Here is a 22,168-nt window from a genome sequence, read left to right on the forward strand (position 1 = left end):
CCCGGCTTGTCAGGAGCTGAATATTATTAGTAAACAGAGTAGAAAAGCCGCCTCTCAGAGACCACTAGGTTTTCTTTGCCTTCTGATTCAGGCTAAACCCACCTGACAACTATCTTGTCAGGCTTATCAGTTTTGTCTGGTTTGTTTGTTTTTATCTCATCCTCCTTGGCTAACCTACCTCTGTAAGACACAAATACCCCAACTGGCAATTTCTGGTAGTTACCTCTGAAGTAATTGCTTGCTTCACATAATTGATTCTAGGCCTGCCAAACGATATTATGCTTAAATGTGACCTTGCCTAAAATGAAGTAAACTTATCTGACACAGTTGTCTGGTGTCCATGGATGCCTTGCCTGAAAGCCAGCGTATGTTCCTCTCTTCAAGACCTGCGGCCCCAAAGCTTATGTACTCAAGAGCCATGCCTTCTTCTAATTCCCAAAGGTCCGTCTTTCCAAACCTCAGGATCCATAAAGTTCTATCCATCAGGATGGGACGCATCCTTTCTAATGACGTCTTGCGAATAGTAGAAACGCTGTTTCAGGACAGCCACTACCCACAAGCCCTTTATTCCTTGCCCTCATGAAAACTAATGGCTACCCTTTGCCCTACAGAAATCATTAGAGCATAACTCTTAGGAAATGGCAACTTCATTTTCATCAATGCCATATTTCTAGCAAGACGGATATTTGCTAAGTACTTGTGAGTTAATGATTAACATGATACAGAAATAGATAAAGCTTTGGGGTCAGAGTGATGGCTCCACAGGTACAGGCATTTGCCGTGCATATCTCGTGTGTAGAGTTTGCTCACCACAACCCATGTAAAAATGGAAAGATAGAATCAACTCCATAAAGTTTTTCCCTGATGTCTTCATGTGTGGCATGTACAGGCACACACATAGACACACACTTACATGCACACACATAACACACACTCACATACATGCACATATACAATAACAATCAGAGAATATTTTTAAATAAATAAGATAAAACTTACTGAATTTGGCACACACACACATGCAGATGTTTTCCTAGAGCTTAGGGCTTTCTGTCACTGCCTTGTTCACCTTTGCTGTCCATGAGTAAACTCCATTTCCAGACTACATAAGAGAGAAAAAGTAGAAATTTAATTGTCAGTTGGTAAATTGAAAAGTGAATGAGTGTTAAAGTTTTAACATTCAAAAGATGGAATATTGAGAAATTGAAAGAGCTGCAAACTGAAACATGGATTTTAGCATCACTTCTCATTCAGGGGCTGTGAGCATGGGTAAGCCGTCTGGTTCTCTCTACCTCTGTTTCCTCACTTGCATATTGGAAGGCTCATCATGTACCTTTTACCATCCACAAATAGTATATTACGCGTCAAAAATTTTTGCAAAATTAAAAGCTGCTTAACGATTCAATGGATTTTAATTCCCCATTCATTTCAAACTCTGCATTCTGCAGAGTAAGTGGAGGGCTAGGAGGTGATAGAAAGGACCGGCCATTGCAGTGGCCTTTCTTTGCCCCACCACCCTGCAGAGACATCAGCTGTAAGAAGCACCTGAATTTGCAAATTTTAGAATTTGAAAATTAAGGAAGCTATTTCAGCAAGCCTACAGGATTCAAGTCCTGTCTGCCAGTCACAATGTTCTCTACAGTGGACGTATCAAAATGAAATTGGTGGATTCATCAGTGATGAGCTGTCGGCTCCTTATCTCAAAGGAGTTAAGTGGAGGGCCACCAGCGAGTTGATGAGTCCAGATTGTGCCATCTCTGCCAGGGTGTGGTTTGAGGCCAATTGTGACCTGTTTTTAGCCTCTGCTTTCTTGTCTACTAGAAAGTGGAGTGTACAGTAGACATCCCATGATGGGCATTTGCTTGTTTCCTATAAAGAAATGAGAACTGAGTGATAACTAGCTTTATTAACCTTTGAATAACATAGAAATTACTTAAGAGGGGTTGAGTTTTACTTGCCAAGGTCACAAAACTCATTAAATGGATCCCAAGAAGTTAGCCACCAAAGACCCTGCTTTCCACCATGACCTTTGTGACCTTGAGTAACCCGGAGGAGAGGTAATTGAGCAGCTACTTCTACTTCAGAAGGAAGAGAATCAAAATATTGAAGCTATTGACTCACCCGGAAGGCAGTAAACAGTGCTTCGGTCCCTGACCTTTCTGCATCCTGGGGCAGTCGATAACCTGGCCACTGGATTCCGCGCCTGCCAGTGATTTTGATTGGGAGTAGTTTAACCTTGAACTGAGCTCTGAGTAACCAAGGCAACAGGAAGTCAGCTTCTGCATCTCAGGAGAAGAATCCATAAATCAAGTCCCTAATGCAAACATGGTGTACAGGTAGAGGTTTGTAGGAATAAGTGATCTGAGAAATGACCCTTGAAAGCAAGTGACTGTCCCCTGATAGACTCTCCCACGGCTACAAAGAGTTTTAAAAAACTTATAGATTGAGGTCACCAGGTTTTTGTGAAATACTTTCATTTAAGTAATATAAATTTTCTCTCAGTTCTGTCTTTTAATTTTGAGCAGATGTCAGATTAAGAAAGTTATTGCTGCCATTATTTCTTACTTTAAAATCACATCAGTCTCTAGAAATATAAACATCAGTGTGCTATGATGTTAAAGTCTCAAAGTACAGAAATAATCAGAACTCATCCACCAAGGATGTTCTCTGTACAGGCTGACTACTGAGTTTAAATGATAACCCTTCACAGAGGCAAACCACCCAGTCTTTTCTCATGTTCCCATGTAAACGAGGGTGCTTTCCGTGACCCGATCTGTGGAAGACTCTGGTTGGTTTTTTGTTTTTTGTTTGTTTGCTTTAAATAATCAATTTCCTGCCTCAAAAAAATCCTGTTCCTATGAACAGAGAGAGAAAAGCCAGGCCCAGTCTGGAAGGAACCCACCAAATGTCCCACCATGGGCCATCTGCTGTCACTAGATTGAAAGGAAACAAACTCTTACATCAGCCACCTGCACAATGTCTTTTCCCAAGGGGCAGCTCCCTTCCCCCCACCCCACGCTCTCCAGGCCTCTGCCCTCAGAAAGAGTGATATCCTTTGTTTAAAGCTCATCTGATCGTCTTGCCCATCTATGCTGCTTCTGAGTGTCCATCATCCCTTCAAAAGCCAAAAGTGACTGACAAAAACATCAGGGCCAGTTTCCTTTTCCTTTCCTTAATGATGATTTCGAAAGTTGACAATTCCTCAATTGCCTAGGGTTTCCGTAGAAGCTCAACAGTGCTGATGGGAATGACAAAGTGTTTTCAGTGTCATTTTATTGCATTTAACAGAGTCTGTATCATAAACAGTTGAGTGGCAAAGTATACCCAGCAGGGGCATGATCAGACCAACTCTAATGAGATGATGTGGCCTGAGACTAATTTAGATGGTAAACATTTGCATGAAAATGGGTACAACTGAGATGACTGGGTATCAGTTCATTCCCGAGTGAGGGTTAAATATTCGTCTACTAATCCCGTTTATTGCCTCCATTCCCTGAACACACCATAATTTAAATAGAAAGGTATCTGTGTAACCTGTATCCGCAGGTACAAAGATGGCTCGTCAGTCATTTTTTTTTCCAAAGCAGCAGTTGTTCAGTGTAATGAATGCTGATAGCTTAGCATTCCAAAGTGTGTTTGGGAGGGATCCTGTTGAGGTCCTGCAATGAACAGAAATGGGGTGTTTGTTTTGGTTTCTTCCCTGCCTGCTGTCTCTGTGAACAGACCTGTTAGCAGCCACAAGCTAAGGACCATTGAACATTCTACCCTAGTATCATGCTCATAGATAGTTCTAGAACTTTTTCTCCTCAAACTCTCTTTTCTCAATGGAAAAGGAAAGTTAATACATGTTTGTAGTTTAGAAAATATTAGTAGTTTCTAGAAGTAGTGGCTCATACAGATAATCCCAACACTTGGAATGCTGAGATAGGAGGAGTGCCACCTGCATTATAGGCCAGTTTAAATTACACAGTGAGTTCCAGAATAGCCTAGACTACAGAGTGAAACCTTTCTTTTTCCTTAACATAATCCTGTATCACATATGTATGATATATAATATGATACACATAGAACAGTAAAGTCAAGGCTAAGAAGTGAAGGGGAACTCTTCCTGATCCCCACTTTCTATACTGCACCAATCCCTGATTCTCCCTCCTTAGAGTAACCCCTGCTAGTTACTTTGATGGATGTTTGCACAGGTGACTGTAACTACCCTAGGTCCTGTGTTTAGTCCATCTTAAGCACAGCTGCTTATTTTGCTAATAATGCATACTGCACACATTTTTGCGTATCTTGATGGATGTACCTTGTAATGTTGTTACCGTAGACCTTGACATTTGTCTCTTTTTGTCCTCAAAATACCCTGAAATGCAAGATCAGAAAATTGTAGAAATTTTATTCGTCATGGCATCTTAAGCAAGAGTTTATGAGACAAGAAGGGAGAGTAGGAGGAGGGTAGCAGGGGCGAAAACAAAATGTTAGCAGGACCCACTCTTGAGATTCCTTCAGCTGTGTGGACCAGTTGTGTAATAAGGCTTGTGTCTTCTGCACGAAGCATACTGTGATGGGCATGAACTGTGGTCACTGTTAGTATGGTTCAATGGACTAAGATGGTCTTAGCTTTAGCATTTTGCAACTGGTGATATCCAGCGCTACCTAAGAGCAGGGGGACTTTATTCAATTTTTCCTTAAGCTCCCCAAAAGGGTGCTCCTCTCATCTATAAAATTGAAAAAATAGTAATAGCCATGGTCATACCTCACCGAGCTGTCATGAAGCCAAAGGTGATCTCACGGTAGTAATTAAGATAACCTTGCTCTAGGAAGGGACTATATCACTCAGGTTGGTTAGGATGGGAAAAAAAACAGTCAAGAATGACTGACAAAACCCAATTTGTTGTTATTGGTCTTGGACTACAGATGGAGGAAGCCTGAATAGATAGCCATTTGACATGGATGACGCACACTCAGCCCTCTAAGATTAGACGTGGTTTACAGCTATGGATGTCGATAGGTGCCCATAAATCCTTAACAATATCAGAAAAGAGAACTGAACCTATCCTTACAGCTTCAATTGCTTCTGAGGAAGTCATGGGTTATATTTACCTCCATATCTGTAATAATATGGATAGGCAGTTACACATTAGCAATAACAGTAGAAACGTGCAAAGCATGGAGTGTGTCCTGGAACTCATTCCAAGTGCTTAGCATCTCCACTCACCTGGATGCTCAACATGCCTCACAAAGTTCTCTCGTTGTCCCACCTTTTAAGATAAGAAAGTTAACTGTAAAAACTCAAGTTTAAAACTAGAAACTTGATTATTAAGTAACATTAAATTACCTTAAGTAACTTGTTCTTGGTAATAGCCTAGAAATGCCTGAACTGGGAAAAGGGGTCCAGATTAACAAACAAGGATCCAGGATAGCCCATAAAAGGCTATCAGGAGCTGTAGCATCCTAATCACTTGACCTATGATGCTTGTCGAGTCCTGATGCTCAGAACCCTCCAAATCAGCTGTTCAGTTCAATCTGCCATGATCCTTCTCAGCCTCCAGCCACTACTATTCTATATTCACAATGGGAGATTATCATATTTCTAGTCTAGGCATTGGAAATGCCAAAGTTTCATTCATTTTTACTGTGTGAATGATATTCATAGTGTACCTCATCTTCCTTATCCATTCAGCCATCTGTAGACACCCAAGATAATTATCTATCTAGATCCCATTCCTCCCTATCTCCTCTCAGCACCAAGGATGACTGTCCCTCAGCCTCACTGTTCCACATGAGCTTGGCGAAGCATCTCTTCATGACGATTTTTTAACTTTAGACTCTCTCAGCAGCTAGACTGAGTAATGTGCAAGCCTACAAAAACTGGGTGCTCAGTGTTTCTTCTCAGTGGTCTCATCTTCCCGGCCAAGTGAGATGGGAGACTCGCTAGGGTAGGAATCGAGGCAATCACTCCATTCAGGGTAATCTCTGGAAAGATGTTATCTCCTGATCCTCAGAATGCTAATGGATACCTGATACATTACACTGTGTCATTACATATGTGTATGCCTCAAATCTAGGCACTCATTTTAGAAAGCCCTTAGTCCCGACACACCCTCAAACTAGCCATGGCCATTTTTCCCTTTTACGTATTCTCAATTTCCTTTCTTTTTGTATCCGAAAGAGGACAAACAGTTGGACTGTTTACTTGAATCATGGCCAGGTTTTATGATGGCTGCCCTCCTATTCCTTTAAATCCACTACAGGTTCTTGACTTATTGTTTTTCAGGAATGCCAAGTCCCCACTTAAAAGTGGACCAGACAGCAGCACATAGTAAGAGCGAGGGCTCAGTATCCACCATGATGGCCAGGAAGAAGCCAACCGCAGTGGACAGTGTTGCCATTCCTCCAGCCCCGGTGTTATCTCTCCTGGCTGCGTCTGCAGCGACGACAGATGTAGGTGAGTTCTTCCCACACACTGATGACGGACTCTGAAAAAGTCCTTTAGTCACGGGGATAAATGACATCACAATACAGTGTATACTGGATGAAGCTCAAAAAATCAAGCTAACGGTTCAATACAAATGTCCTCATAAAAAAGCTAATAAGTAAATAAGTCAACACTGAACACCGTGATGAATGTCTACAATTCCTGCACTCGGGCCGTGGAGTCAAGAGGGTCAGTTCAAGGTCACCCTCAATTACTTAGTGAGTTTAAATAGAGAAACAAGTAAATAAATTTGTAATAGCAAGGACCATAGCTGAGAGTGTGACTCGGTGGTAAAGTATTTGTCTGAGAAGCATAGGTATCATCCAGACTATCAAAAAATTAACTGGTTAATTAATTTAAAGCAATTGCAGTTTGAGTATCTCTAATCAGAAATGCTGTGTCCAGAAGTGATTGAGAATACAGTGTGGGGGCCATTTGCAGATGCATGTCAAGACATTCGAACTTCTAAAGAAGCAAATTCAAACCAGTAGATAACAAACTAATCTATCATTTTAAGTCCTTCTCGTCAAGCTGTCTTTGTTCACAAACACTGTAGATGAGAAGGTCATGGCCCATCTCCCCAGTCTAAATGGTCATGTGTCAATCAGCTGTCGTTACCATCTGTAAACACAACAGGGAAACCAGTCCGTGGCCGAATATGAAGTGACTCAGCCTGAAACCGAAACAGCTCGTGATGGTGTCACCAGTGAAGTCATCACTGAGTGAGTGTTAGAAAGAAACCTTGAGTTCTGTGATAGTGCAGACCGATTGTCACGCTGACCCTAAAGATAAGGTGCCTCCTGTTCTTACCTGGCTGCAATTTTAATAAGTTAAAAAAATGTTAAGGGAAAAAGCAAATAGGAAAAAAATCAAAGAAAATCTTTGAGAGTCTGTTTTAAAATCAATGCTAAGGGTTACATGTGGCACATGTCCCAGGCCCTGCAAACACACATCAGGAAAAGCAGAATGCATATATCTCTTGAGGTAGATGAAGTGTGGGAACCAATGAAATTCATTTGCCTTTCATATATGCATCACAGACTGTTTTGGTTGCTTATTTTGAGAGTTTCACACATTATTGCACTGCATTTTCATTATATCTACTCCTCTTCCCCTGCCTCCCCTGCATCCTTCTCTCAAATTCATGTCCTTTTTTTAATAATGTGTATTATGTTCTACTAAATCCAATTAGTGTTGCATATATAGATACACACACACATATATATATTTGTGTATGTTTATGTGTGTATATATGTGTGAATGTACAGTTGATCGCCTTAGGCATGGGCACTTCACCAAGGTCCCGACCCTGAAGACAACTGACTCTCCTTCCCTGTCCCACCATCAACCTGTTGCTCCCTACCTAGAGAAGGGGCCCTGTGGTGCCTTCCTCTATCCATGCCGGAATGTTGACTAGTGTTGTCTTATGCAGGAAACCGTGTTATTCAAAGATCTTGAACATTTCTGTCGTGTCCAGAAGACACCATTTTGTAGCTGTCTTTCCAGTCCTCTGGCTATTACAGTCTTTCTGCCCCCTTTGTCATGATGTCCCCTGAACCTTGGGTATGAGGAGATATTAATATATGCATTTGATGATGGACACCCCGTCACTTTTTCTCTGTGCTTAAAGTAGTTATGAATCACTGTAGTAGTCTCTCTCTGGTGCAGGGGACGTTTCTTGGATGAGTTGTGAGGGTTTCACTTATCCATGGCTCTGAACATAAGTATTTAGAAGGCTGGATCAATTTTAAAAGATGGCAGTACTAGGTTCTCATCTATGGTCTATGACCTTTCCAACCATGGGCTCTTGGCTAGGTTTACAATAGCATTCCTGAGTTCCTTCTATAGAGTGGAGTCTTAAGTTCAATAAGACAGAGCTTGAATACCCCTGACATATTAGTGTCAAGATTTCCCTGTTGGGCGTATCTTCCCCAGCTGATCCATATTGTAGTTTGAAGGATTTGCAGCTGGATGGACTGTTGAAAATGTTTCTCTCCTGGTGGCTTACATAGTATCTTCCAATACTAGAATAGCTAGCCATCAGGAAGGAGACTTCCAGGGCTGTACCAGCTTGACTTCTCCAAGTCCCATGACCAAAGTGTATGATGATGTCAGCAGAAGAGTCTCATTGTGCAATTCTGGCGGGCAACCATGAGCAAGGGCAATAGACCCTTCTCGATGAACACTGGCATCTCACCTGGCCCTGAGCTTTTTGTTGAAGAACTATATGGCTGCTGGGTTGTGCGGGAGTTGTTAAAGGATTTCATTTTTCTTTACAGCTGAACATAATTCATAGACAATACAATAATAATAATAATATATAATAATTTATAAGAGATAATTGTATCTATGTACCCCACTCATTCTGTTCATCAGTTGAAGGGCATCTGGAATGGTTGTATTTCTTATCTACTGTGAAAAGAGGAGCAGCAAATACGCAGGAACACGTATCTCTGTCTTCTGTGCACTGTTTTTAGTGACACTGTGTTTTGGCTGAGACCCATCCACGGAGTCAGGGATAGAGTGTTCCTTTGCAGTTTCATATCAGTGCTCCAAAGTTTAGAATTCTCAAGACTTTTAACTTAAGGTTTGCAAATTAGGGATGCTCAAGCTAGGCACCTTGTACCCTTGCCTCTTTTTATCTCTTTCATGATGCTGGGACAGAAGCCAGTCACCGTGCATGACTGACCAGTGCTTTATCACGACTCCAAGGCCACACCCCTTAATAGTGCCACTCCCTTTCGGGGTCATTTCCTTTCATATCACCATATTCCACTTCCTTGTCCCCAAAGGCTTGTAGTCATAGCGTAATGCAAAAAAATACATCAGTCCAACTTCAAAAGTCCTCATAGTCTATAACAGTCTCAAACTCTTTTAAGTGTCTAAAGTTCAAAGTCCTTTCTGAGATTCATACAGTCTCTTAACTGTAATCTCCTATAAAAATCATAATCAAAAAACAGATCCTATACTTCCAACATATAATGGCACAGGATATACATTACTGTTCCAAAAACATAGGAAAGGGAGAATAGCAAACAAAACCAAACCAAAAACCAGCTGGGCAAACTCCAAACTCTGCATCTCCATGTCTGATGTCAAAATGCTCGTCAGATCTTCTCCTCTCTCCATCTCTGTTGACTGCAGCACACATCTTTTTCTTTGGCTGGTTCCACTCCCTGTTATCAGCTTTCCTCGGCAGGTGTCCCACAACTCTGGCATCTCTAATATCTTGGGCTCTCCAGGGAAACCCAGGCTTTAAATGCACAGTTTCACTATTAAAATAGCCTCTCTCAGGCTTTCTTCCAGGGACACCCCTGACACATGCCTGACCTCAGTAGCTTTCCTTAGCCAAAAAGGAAGATTCCGTAACCCCTTTATTCTATGCTTGACTTTAATGCCAGAATCACGTGGCCGAAGCTGTCAAGTTCTACTCTTTGCAAGGTCTAGAACAAGTCCCAGTTCTATCTTCACCATTTTTTGACTGTTACCATCAGTGCCTACGTTTGGCTATTCTGGAACTTTGTAGAACAAGTGGGCGTGGAACTCAGATATTCGCCAGCCTTTCTTTCCAGTGTTGGGACTAAAGGCTTGTACCACTACACCTAGTTCTAAGCTTTTCTTTAATTCCTTTTCGCAAGATGGAAACTTAGCTGGGTGGGATCTTTCCCTAAGGTCATCACTTGCTTTATTCTATTTTTTAATCCCTTTAAATTCTTGAACACAGGATTTTGCTCTGTTCCACTTCTTGGTACTCCATTCTCAATCTGTACAGTTTGTATTTTTATTTTCTCAGCTTGCTCCTTTTCATTAAAAACCTCCATCTGAGTTAACACTAATAACCACACTACAGAGTCTATACCAGGCTGTTTTGAGATTTCCTCAGCCAAGAGAATTAGTCCAAAGCTCTTCACTGTAGCCTCTAGGCAACATACTAGCGTTCTTCTCCTCTGAAACCTATTGAGTCAGGCCCCCACAGCTCATCAGGTCACACTCAGCACCGCTCTCTTCCATGCTACTACTAGTGTGTCCATTAAGTAGCACTTAAAACATTTCACTGCATTCCTAAGACAAACTCCCAAAGTCCTTACTCCAAACAACAGTGTAGTGCAGTCTGTCTCAGCAGTACCCCAATCCCTGGTACCTACTTCTGCCATACTTAGGATTTCCATTGCTGTGAAGAGACAGCATGACCACAGCCACTCTTATAAAGAAAAACATTTATTTGGGTTTGGCTTACAATTCGGTTCAGTCCATTTATCATGGTGATGCGAAGCAAGGCAGCATGCAGACATGGTGCTCGGGGAGGAGCTGAGAGTTCTTACATCTTAATTCACAGGCAACAGGAAGTGGTCTGTCTCACTGGGCATGGCTTGAGCATATATGAGCTCTCAAAGCCAGCTTTTCTTTTGTTAATATGTTTCCTCCAACAAGACCACACCAACTCCAATAAGGCCACACACCTCCTAATGGTGCCATTCCCTGTGGAGGCTATTTTATTTCAAACCACCACAGTCACAAAAGAACGGAAGGGCCTTGATGGACCAGCGGAACCTCTGTGGGAGGGCAACCAGGCAGAGAAACCTGTGTGTGATACCACAAGTAAGAATTCAGGAGGGAATAACTTGACTACAGCAAAAGATTTGGGATGTGTTCTGATCTATTCCCCTTGAAAACACTATTCAAACTTACTGTTTATGCACCGAGACCTCTCTTCATGAATTGAAGAAATTTCTCCTTTTTTTTTTTTTTTACCTTTGCTTGCCAAGCACAGATATTTCCCAGAGGCCAAAGACAGGTGGTCCACAAATCCCCTCCCCCCGAACTCTTCCATTCAGTGTGAAAGACAGTGTTGCTGGGATCATATGGTTATATGGGCTTACCTCCTCTGCTTGTATCCAGCAGGTAATTTACAAATATGCCAAGCAGTCAGGAAAGCAGGTGGGTATTAACGCCCTCAGTAATCAGAACTAAGCCAAAGCTCTCCTGTGTCAGGATGCAGGAACAGACTATTTCATTTTGGCAGTATGGAAACGAGACCCTCGTGAGAATTGCACAGATTTGGTTGATTTCCGGGCTCAGGCTGCAAAGCAGATCTTTTGCAGGGAAGCAAGCCAGGGATCTCCCCCAGGTGCTAGGACACAGACCTTTGTGAGATCCCACTCTCCACAGACAAATGGCTTCCTACAGACCTGGGGGAGTTGGGAACACACGGGTAGGCTCCTGGCCAACATCCTGCTTCCCTCCATATGTGCAGGAATAATGCAGCCTGAATTCGGAGAGCTGCCTGAGGTCACAGAGTTGGATTTGAGTCTAATTTTCTCATCTACTGCCTGAGTTTTAGTGGACCCCCACCTCTCCCATGATGAACAGCAGATTTCTTTCTGAGCTGGGAGCCTCTGCTTGTTTGGAGAGCAGTTAAGTGAAACTCACCATTGCTTGGGAGAGATAGGTCTAATTCAAAGCAAGCATGCAGGAGGCAGGTAATAGTTTCTGAGTTTGATTTTATCTAATTGCATGCTGATGCACTAGCCAAGCGTGCCTCTTGTGGAAGTGTTCACTTAACTCTTGTTTTGCCTCCTTTCATCTCTCCCTATAAACAACGTAAATTTAGAATTGCTCTGTGCTTTGTGAAGAAATCAATTTTATGATACGCTGTTTCCTAATGGGTTATCATTTTTACAGGATGGTTTGTGGAGTCAGACAGGTTATAGTTAAAATGAAAAGATAAATTAAATGGCTTACAAGGCAAAAATTGAATAATATTTCTGTTTTTTCTTTGAATATTTCATACATGTATACAATGTATTTTGATCATATCCATTCCCCACCACATCCCTCCAGCTACTCCTAGGACCACTTAACATCTCTCCCTTCAAATCCTTGTTTAAAAAAAGGGGGGGGGGAGAAAAAGAAAAAAGGTTTTTCTGATCAAGGTTGAAACTGGCGTGAATCTGTGGGTACCATGAGTGCAAAATTAGTTTAAGACATACTTAAATACAAGAAGGCACTGGAAGAATTCAGACAGTTGGTTGATTTGTTCACATCAAAATATTGGATGTTCATCTTCCTGCTACCCTTGAGCACATACAGTAGATGCTCATTAAATAATCTGAGTGAAATCATTGGTGCAGAACATAAAGGATGAACATCGGAGAAAGATTCACTGGGTCCTAAAACCACTGAACAGTAGGATGGTAGTGCATTAGGCAGTGTTGGTAGATAGTCGCCAAATAACCAGCCTGGAGCCCAAACAGGATGTTTTGTTCAAACGTGTGATCATTAACTGTTATGAAACAATGTTTTGTACCATATTTTATATACCAGCATTACAATATGGGAGCAAAGACTATAAATCAAAGTCGAACAGTGTGCATTCTCTGGCTAACGTGTGTGAGCAGTTGGACAAGCACCTGTCAAAGGGAGCTTTCAAGTAGTTTGGTTTAAGGCAAATTTTTGGTTTCATGGACTGTGAGACATGTGCTGGTGGCAAAGTTATTGATCGGTAGGCTGAGCAGTGGAGGAGATGCCGAAGAACGTGGCCATCGTGAGCTCTTGGAGAGTGGGAAGGGGAGGCAGGGCTGCAGAAGCACTGGCATTCTAACGGGCCAGCCTGCGTGATCACACTGCTCAATGGCTATTGATCTGCTGCGGTCACAGCCGTCTCACTCAAGGGAGAGCAGCGTCGTTATTGGAAGTCATTAGGGCTAATGCAGTGGAGGCTTCAATAAGGTTTGTTCAAAGTGATGCAGAATTTGAAACAACTTCTATTACACTTGCCCAATAATGATTTAATAAGCATATTAGATAATCTATACTGGAGTAAGTTAGGCTAATTTTTCTTGTCTCTGCATATTGATATAACTTCTTGGGGAGGTCATGCAGTAGACAGAGAGTCATGATTTCACTCTGAAAGCCTGGGTTTTATTTTTCTTCTGTCCTATTTAGGATGAGACCACATTAATAGGTACATCCCAAATCATAATAAGAAAAATTAAAAGAGTAAGATTGTTATGGTTGTATCCCACAATGTCAAAGCCAGAATGATGGGTGTAAAATGCATACCACTGTTTCTGTTCCCATCTCTCTCCCTATGCACAGAAAGATGACAAGGGGAGATACACACATAGACAGAAAAGCACAGAGAGACACACAAAGATGCACACCCATGTGTGTCTCATACATGTATATATGTATGTTTATACCTCAGGCACATATATGGAAAGTGACCCATGCATATGTTAGAGAGAGGGAGGGAGAGAGAGAGGCTGACTCATCTTAGGTCCAAAGAGGACGTCAGCAGCCAATCTCACACCCAGGTGTAGCTGTGCTAAGAGCGGAACAAACAGTTCTGAGTGTTATGAGTTCCTGATTCTAATGGTATGAGGTGTGGAATCCAGTGTGCTGGTAGCCAGAACATGATGACTGTTTCTAGCTCCCAAGTCTTCAACAACTAATTGTTCCCCTTATTGCCTGTGTCCTTTAGAGGGTCTTTGAAACTAACAATACTCTGGTGTAAAAGGTCATGGGGATTTGAAGATTGCACAATCATTTATTTCACGTGTTTTTTTGTTTGTTTTATATGCAATCACATTGTTTTATATACAATCATAGCCACCATATCCCTCATAGATGGTTTAGCCAAAGACCTTGTCTTTCAAAAGAATCAATGGAACCAATAAATATGCAAATTAATAGAGTTTGGAACATCTGAGAACCATAAGTCCAAACATTGGAGAAGTCTATAGGTTGTAAAAGTAATGCCTAATAAATTGAAACACATGACTTAATATATGCAAGGGAAAACCTCCATTCAGAGAAAATAAAGTCTAAGATAAGAACCATTGATCAAGTTATCTAAACTGTACTATCCATGGACCGTGTTAAAGCATCCCCACAATGACTCTATGTTTGTCTGAAAAACCCACTGATGTGAAAAGCTGATAGAAAGCTGCCACCCCCCCCACCAAGGTCTGCATCAAAGCCAAAAGTTTGCTGAAAATTTTTAACAAGTATTTATGCCCCACCTCTAAAAAATCAGTTTATGTTGTGGTTTGCTTTTCGTTTGGCTTGATTTTGTTTGCTTTAATCTGGATATCATAGAGCTATACATGGGCAACACAATAACATTTCTGAGAATAATTCAGTTTCCCAGCATTGGATCCCCACCCCCATTTCCATCTCCTTGGAAATCTTCACTTTAAGATCATGATTTTCAAAGGACCCCGATTATGCTGGTTAAGTTTTGTTTTGTTTTTAATTGACACAAACTGCATCATATGGAGAAGAGGGAGTCTTAGTTGAGGAATTGCTTCCATCAGATTGGCCTGTAGGAAAGTCTGTGGGGAACTTGCCTATTAATGACTGATGTGGGAGAAAGGCCCAGTCCACAGTGGGCGTTGTCACCCCCTAGCAGGTGCTCAGGAGTGCTATAAGAAATTAGGCCTTGCAAGTTATGGAGAGCAAGCCAGTAAGCAATATTTCTGCACGGCCTCAGCTTTTGTTCCTGTCTCCTGATTCCTACCTTGAATTCCTTTCCTTCTTTCCCTTCATGATGGGCTGGAAGCTGTAAGATAAAATAAACCATTTCCTCCCAAAGCCATTTTTGGCTATAGAGTTTACCACAGCAACAGGAAGCAAGCTAGAGAAATACCATCTTTAGGGGAGCGAAGAATGTGCTGAGAAAGATGGTGCAAAGGAGGAACAAAAGAAAGGGCATTGAGATTGATCAGTTAGTGTCCTAATAATCAAAAATATGCTCATTAAAATATAAACTTCTGGAGCTTTAATCAGAAAGAAATAGCCAGTCCAGCAGAGACATCTTTTCAGAGACAATTAATAATTCTTGAGCAGGCACGGCTGGAGGAGCGAAATAACTCAAACCCTCCCATCTGCTCTGCGTCTGCGTGTCAGCTGAGGGTTATCAGGTGGCTACTAAATGGGTCAGTTGAATGTGCATATTCTGACCTCATACTGTCTGCACTTATAAGCTGGGTAATGTCCAGCTTTAGTGTTCCTATCTGTAAAATAGGAAGAAAGTACAGCCTGTGTAGAGGACCACAGTGAGGAAAAATGAGATGCGTGGAAATCTCAGAGAATTAGTACAAGTGCAGCCACTGATGACTGCCGATGGTGCCGTGACTGTTATTCTCATTGGTGCTATTTTTTCCTTTTTCTTTTCTCTCTCTCTCTCTCTCTCTCTCTCTCTCTCTCTCTCTCTCTCTCTCTCTCTTTCTTTCTTTCTTTCTTTCTTTCTTTCTTTCATTTTTTGTGTGTAAGCAGGGTTTCTCTGTGTAGCCCTGGCTGTCTGCAGATTCAGTTTGTAGACCAGATTGGCCCTGAACTCACAGAGATCCTCCTGCCTCTGCCTCCCAAGTGCTGGGATTACCACCACTTAGCTTAATGCTTTTTCTTCTTTACCCACCTTTCGTGTCATCTGAATGCTAACTGGGGATGTTCTTCTCTGGAGTCCATTCCATTCCTACCCACTCGGGGTCACTGAACACCACAGCCCTGTGCTTCCTTGGCTTCCCATGAACCCACGGCCCCATGATCTCCACATTTGGTATAGTGTGCCCACACCTGCATCCCACATTGCACTGAATCCTGTCTTCAACTGCCAGGCCTTATTTAAAACCCTCAACCCTGAATGTTGTGCTTGAGACAAGCTAGGTGGTGGTTCAATAGTAGTTAAGGTGTAGTACACAGCTGCTTCCTGAAAATGCGTGAGAGCCACTGAGTGTCGAGGCACACGCTAGCATCTTACCAGTCAGTGCTGTGGAGCACTGGCTCTCGTTCCTTATCTTCCATAAGTCCTGGAAACAGAACCATTCCAATAAGGTCAGCAGAAGGTGACCTGGGAGACACGTTGGAACACCTAGTCTTCTTGTTCAATAATATTAGTCCAGTTTCTGACTAACCTTCCCAGTGACCTCAGGGGAAAGTTGTTTTTAAGTAAATAGTCTTAAATGGGACATGAGGAAAATGGATCAGTGGGTAAGAACACTTGCTCTGTAAGCAGGAGGACCTGAATTCAAGTCCCTACCACCCCTATGAAAAGCCAGCATGGCTGGGCATGGCCGTAACCCCAGTAGTGGGCAGCTGAAATAGGGGAACCCAGGAGTTCACTGGCTGGAGACCTGGATGAAAGGGCAAGCCTCCGGTTTGGTGGGGCCATTTCACAAGGCAACAAATCATAGAGAAAGACACCTAGTGTCCTGCACAGAAGCACTCACAAGTCACACACTTATATGCACACACAGAGGGGGGAAGGAGAGAGAGAGAGAGAGAGAGAGAGAGAGAGAGAGCGCTTTATACAATATAAAGATGTCCTTTTCCAGTGATCCATAGGAGAAACATGGTGCATACATGCTCCATCACTCGGAAGTTAGCAGATTCTCATCATTAACGTCTCTGTAAACAACCCCAACTCACCCTGGTCTGTGCTGTTCTTTATTTCCCACTGCGGCAGCCATAGGGGTTTTCCGGGGCACTAATCATTCCATGCTTAGAATCGCTGCATTCCAAATGTACTGCACAGTCTTTGAGCATCCCAGACCCTTGCAATACAAGGAATGAGAGGAAGAGAACTGGAGACTCAGAGCTCTGTAGTTGAGCAATTCACTAACACAACAAGGTATGAAGAGCCGTGCGCCGTGCTGGTGCCTAATAGATACTCAATAAATATAGCTGAACTTACTGTAGCTAATTAATTTCTCTCCAAAACTGAGATACCTGGGGAAAAAGAAACCCAGAAGAAGATGGAAGGTTTAATGACAGGTTTGAACGTGCTGTATCTGTAAGGAGTTTAACTCAATTTATCTCTGAATGCATCATGCAGATAACGCTCCAACCACCTCATGCCACAGTCAGACCCTCTTAAAAATAGAGTAATGATAATAATACATTTTATCTTATTCTCAGTGATAGTATCATTCACGCCTCCATTGAAGCCCAGTGGGAGGTTTGGCTGTGAGACATTCAACACCGGGGGAGTCAGGTGCGATTATTGTAATGAGGACTCCACACTCAGAAAATGTGGAAAGGAAAACCTCCCATACGTGAAGTGATTTCTATTAAGATACTCATATCAAATATTCAAGTGCTTCTTCCTAAATGGGAGAGAAGGAAAAGAGACCCTTCCGGGGGCAGGTTATATACAGAGCTGAAGGAAAGGGCACAAATATTTTATGACCAGCGTGGAGATGAAAGTGCAGTGTCCGCCTTGTTCACTGGTTTTTTTCTATTTCCAGAAGTCTAATTAGATTGTTGGTTTAATGGTGGTGAGATAATTTAGTGGCAACGGAAAGCAACTATGTTAATGAGAAGGGGCCTAGCACTTTGTGTTTCCTGTAATTAATGGAGAGTTTAAAAAAAAAAACCCTCAGTTCCTGTGAAGTTGGTATAGTGTGCCCAGCTGTTGAGAGAGGGGCAAATTCTTTCCTGCTCATTGCTGCAGAGATGGCCCCAGGCAATGTGGAAGAAATGGGTAATGATGGTCCAGGCAAGCTGTAGTCAGCTGAAGAAAGCAGGAGCAGAGACTGAGGTGTGGAGAGAAAGGAGGGAGGGAGGGAGGGAGGGAGAGAGAGAGAGAGAGAGAGAGAGAGAGAGAGAGAGAGAGAGAGAGAGAGAGAGAGAGAGAGAGAGAGAAGAGTTAGGGTTACTTGTTATGAGACAGGGAATGCATGCTTACCCAGGTACTCCCCATTCTCCTGCTGCTGTGGTCCCAGTACATCTTCCCCAAGGACCTCTTTCTCCTGGTGCTTACCCTGGAAAAGACTTGATCAGACGGGCTCAGAATAAACCAACAAGGACCTCTGCCCACCTCTTCATGACAGAAGTTCAAAACTCAAGTGCAGAGAGGTTAGACATGTTACCTGCTGGGGGAGCTGAAGTCTTCCACCACACTGAGGTATGGTAGAAACTGCATTTATAATTCAAGGGCGAGATTACGCTGCAGTCCTCATTACAACCCCACATTCCTTTTCGGTCCTTATGTATGTCTGCGAGGCTGACAGGCCCCTCAAGTCTCTCATTTTCTTCACCCGTAAAATGAAAACAAAGTAATCTCTGCCTTCCCTGTGCCAAGGAAGAATTGGATATATAGATCCAAGTACTCGTCACCATGGAGAAATGCCCTCTTTGGAGCTCCATGAGTGGGAAGAACTGAATTAGATAACCAATGCCCATGTTTAAGAAATTCAGAGGCAGATAGAGTGGCAGTCACCCATAATGCCAGAGCTGGGGAGGCGGAGACCTGCAAGTCCCTGGGGTTCATTGGCCAGCTCATCTAACCCACTCATGTAGTCTGAAGCCAATGACACCCTTGGCCTCAGACAACAAGGTGAGCAGTGGTGCCTGCAGAGATGTGTGCACACCCTCGGGTGCATGCCCGCACACATGTGTACGCCCACACATGCCTGGATATATCTTAGTTTCGACCTGTTTGAGGGTCAGCCTTGGCTTCTGTCTGGTTGTGTGGGAATATCATTCAGGAGAGTGAAAGGGAAATTTGGGACCAGAATAGGAATCAACTCAAATTGCAGCATAAGACCCACCAATCATTCTGAAGGGAGGAAAGGAAAGCAGAAGGGCAGCTGCTGGGGCCCTTGTCGTTTCTGCTGGGGCAGCCCTTGTCGTTTCTGCTGGGGCAGCCTTTGTCGCTTCTGCTGGGGCAGCCCTTGTCGTTTCTGCTGGGGCAGCCCTTGTCGCTTCTGCTGGGGCAGCCCTTGTCGCTTCTGCTGGGGCAGCCCTTGTGGCTTCTGCCTGCCTCCCAGAGGCTATAATCTTTCATGTTAATTAGGAACTGCCAGGTTTTTGACACTCAGATCCTCTGGCAGCTTTGTACTTAGATTCTTACCTGACAGCAAATGACTGGAAGATGATACATTTGAGCCATTAGACGGAGGCGATTCTCTGGAGCTGGCTATGTCCTCCATCCCTAACCACCACCTTCCTTTACAATCCTTGGCAGTTCCCCGCAGTTGACTGTGACTGTTCTTTGACTAAATTGACATGTCATCAAATTGCCTTCTAAACATCTGTATTTATATCCATAGACAAATGCTACTCTCAGCCTTAAGCAGAAAAGCTGCTCTTTACAGTGAACAATAAATGCAGACTCATAGCTGCTCAAGATGCTGAGAATAAGGGATGGTTACATGCTGACTCCTAGAAAGGACATTTATAGCATCCACTCTAAGACTCAGGGACTGTCACGGGAGAAATTATAAAACAGAATGTCATTTCTGGGGGCTAGCAGGAAGGGCTACAAAATGTCGTCTTCTTGATGTGACATAGACATCGTGGTCATGGACCAGGGTCCTCTGCACTGGGTCTTCACAGGCAAACCTGTCAATAGCTGTGCTAGTTGGATGTGGTGCAATACACCCAGGAGTTAGAGGCAGGAACTTGACAGCAGTAAGAACATGTTGAGAGAAGCTAGGGATGAGGGTAATTCAAATTCATATACATATATATATATATATGTATATGAATTTGAATATATATACTTGTAAAATCATCAAACAAATCTAATTTCAAAAACATTAATTTAAAACCTGTGTGTACATATATACATGCATACATAGCATACATACATATGAGCCCACCTAAAATTCTTGGAACTAAATATATTTTGGATTTTTTTAAAATAACATATATTTCAATCTATATAAATATATATCTATTGACTCATTCTCTACAGGGAAACATGAAAATGTGTAAAGTGAACCAAAACAGTGTGTAGGATAACTTAAACCAACAGAAAGGGCATGTAAATTGCAGTAATGTTTTTGGTTATTTAACTATGGAATTGGGAGTTTGAAGAGGACCTTGGCTTTGCAGCTTGGGAGTGATGCCACAGTGCCATCAATGGTGGAAGTTAACAGGGAACCTCAGGCTTTCTCGTGTTTTCTCAATCCTTGTCTTCTCTTCTGTCCCAAGGAATGATATTATACAACTGGCTTTGGAATAGAGGGTGCTAGCTGGGTACAACGGCATACATAATAATACTCACTCAGGACGCAGAGGCAGGGCGATCGCTGGAAATTCAAGCCTGGCCTGCTCTGCTATGCAATGAGTTTCAGAACAGCCAGCGTTACACATTTGAGGTTCTGGCTCAAAAATTAGAAAAGAAGAAAGAAGGAAGAAGGGAGGGAAGGAGACAGGGAGGGAGGGAGGGAGGGAGGGAGGGAGGGAGGGAGGGAGGGAGGGAGGGAGGGAGAAACCTGTTTGAATTGTTGCTCCATGACTTGATAGATAGGAGGCTTTCTTGTGGAAGTGGCTGTCCCGAGAGGTCTCAGTTTCCATCTCTATACAGATGGGTGCTGAGATCTTTCAGTGGTCACTATCATGTATAAAGTCTTCTCTGTCTAGGTTGGTTTTTTTTCCCCAAAATCTAAGTTCCTTATCCTTCCCCCTTGTTTCATTCAAGGGAGTGAAGAATGCCTTCCACTTACCTTGTATGCTCTAAGATGCAGTTAACTCTGACAGACACCGTCTCTGAGCATCATCGACAACCTCCCGCATCTTCACTAGCAAAGAGAAATCATCCTTTTCCTCCTCCCCTGCAGCCCAGATGCCTAATTTTTAATCTGTTCTTTTAATGACGTTTGGAATAGATTCTGTTGGTCTACTTTATGAAGTCTGCTTCTGAAGGGGTCCCAGGAAAGAGCTCAGCTACTTTCACTTCTCATAAAGTGTTTTTGTTTTTAACCTGTTGAAGAATCCTCCTGCCTGAGAATTCCATTGCCTTAAATACCAAGAGACACCAGATGGTCTTTTTAAAACAGAAACAAATGAACAAACAAAATGAGTATGTGCATTCAATGGACAATTTCAAAGGTAGAAAAGTTACTAATGTGGGCGGTGGAACTGTGTAGTGGTCTCAGCAAAGGGTGTGGACACTACGTGGCCTGGATCCAGAATTGGCCCCAGGGAGATGACAGGAGCCAGAACAAAAGAGAAGGTCACTATTGTCTAGCATTTCAGCCAGGGAGTCAGAGCCACACCCCCAGTGATGTTGCTGGGAGTCTGGCTGCAGTTTCATTGTTCAGAAACATTTGTCCAGGAGATGCTGCCCCATCCAGCCAGAAGACATTTGCCGAAGACTTTCTTTGAAATTGGCTTTTGTTAGTACTTAGGATTCCACAGTCCTGGTATTTTTCTCATGCGAGTTGCCAGAGCTAAATGAGTTGGGTTTTGCATATGGAAAGTTCACTTTGTTGTGTAATTAATAGGAAGCAGCCTTTGGGAGCTGAGGATCCAGGCCCTTTTTTACACGAGAGCACATGTCTGTGCTTTGTTTATGACTCACTCATACCCTGTGCATTGTACCTTGAGTGTGTCTGCACTAACCTCCCTAGAATCCAAGCCTTAGGGTTTAGTAGCCAATAACTTAGAGTCTCTAAACGAAAGGGGTGAGCGAGCCTCTTCAATTGTCAAGGCAAGAATCTGAAATTGGTGAGGAAGTATTTGCTGTGTTGCCTGCCCCTCTGAGCTCAGGAGAGGGAGAGGAAGGGATCTGTAACTGTCTTCCAAGCAGAGCAGTGGTACAATTTTTAGCACGTGAATGTGTGTCGACTCGTCAGGAAAACACATGGCCCCCTCCTCTCAGTGAGACATTATAATTTGGACCCAAAGGCTTGGCAATGATAAAATGACCGTAGATGGTGGCGGCTGGGTGAGTGCTGGGGC

General features: G+C 42.9%; 1 protein-coding gene across 1 annotated transcript in view; it reads left to right on the forward strand.

Annotated features, from left to right (window-relative positions):
- The window catches only part of Setbp1 (SET binding protein 1), a 336,450-nt gene that overhangs the window by 296,493 nt on the left and 17,789 nt on the right, over window positions 1–22,168 (forward strand). The window contains exon 5 of the mRNA XM_075968205.1: window positions 6,275–6,445. Within this exon, the coding sequence (XP_075824320.1) occupies window positions 6,275–6,445 (171 nt within the window). The remainder of the gene's footprint in view (window positions 1–6,274; window positions 6,446–22,168) is intronic.

The sequence above is a fragment of the Microtus pennsylvanicus genome, chromosome 4, assembly GCF_037038515.1.
Source record: "Microtus pennsylvanicus isolate mMicPen1 chromosome 4, mMicPen1.hap1, whole genome shotgun sequence".
Lineage (NCBI taxonomy): Eukaryota > Metazoa > Chordata > Mammalia > Rodentia > Cricetidae > Microtus > Microtus pennsylvanicus.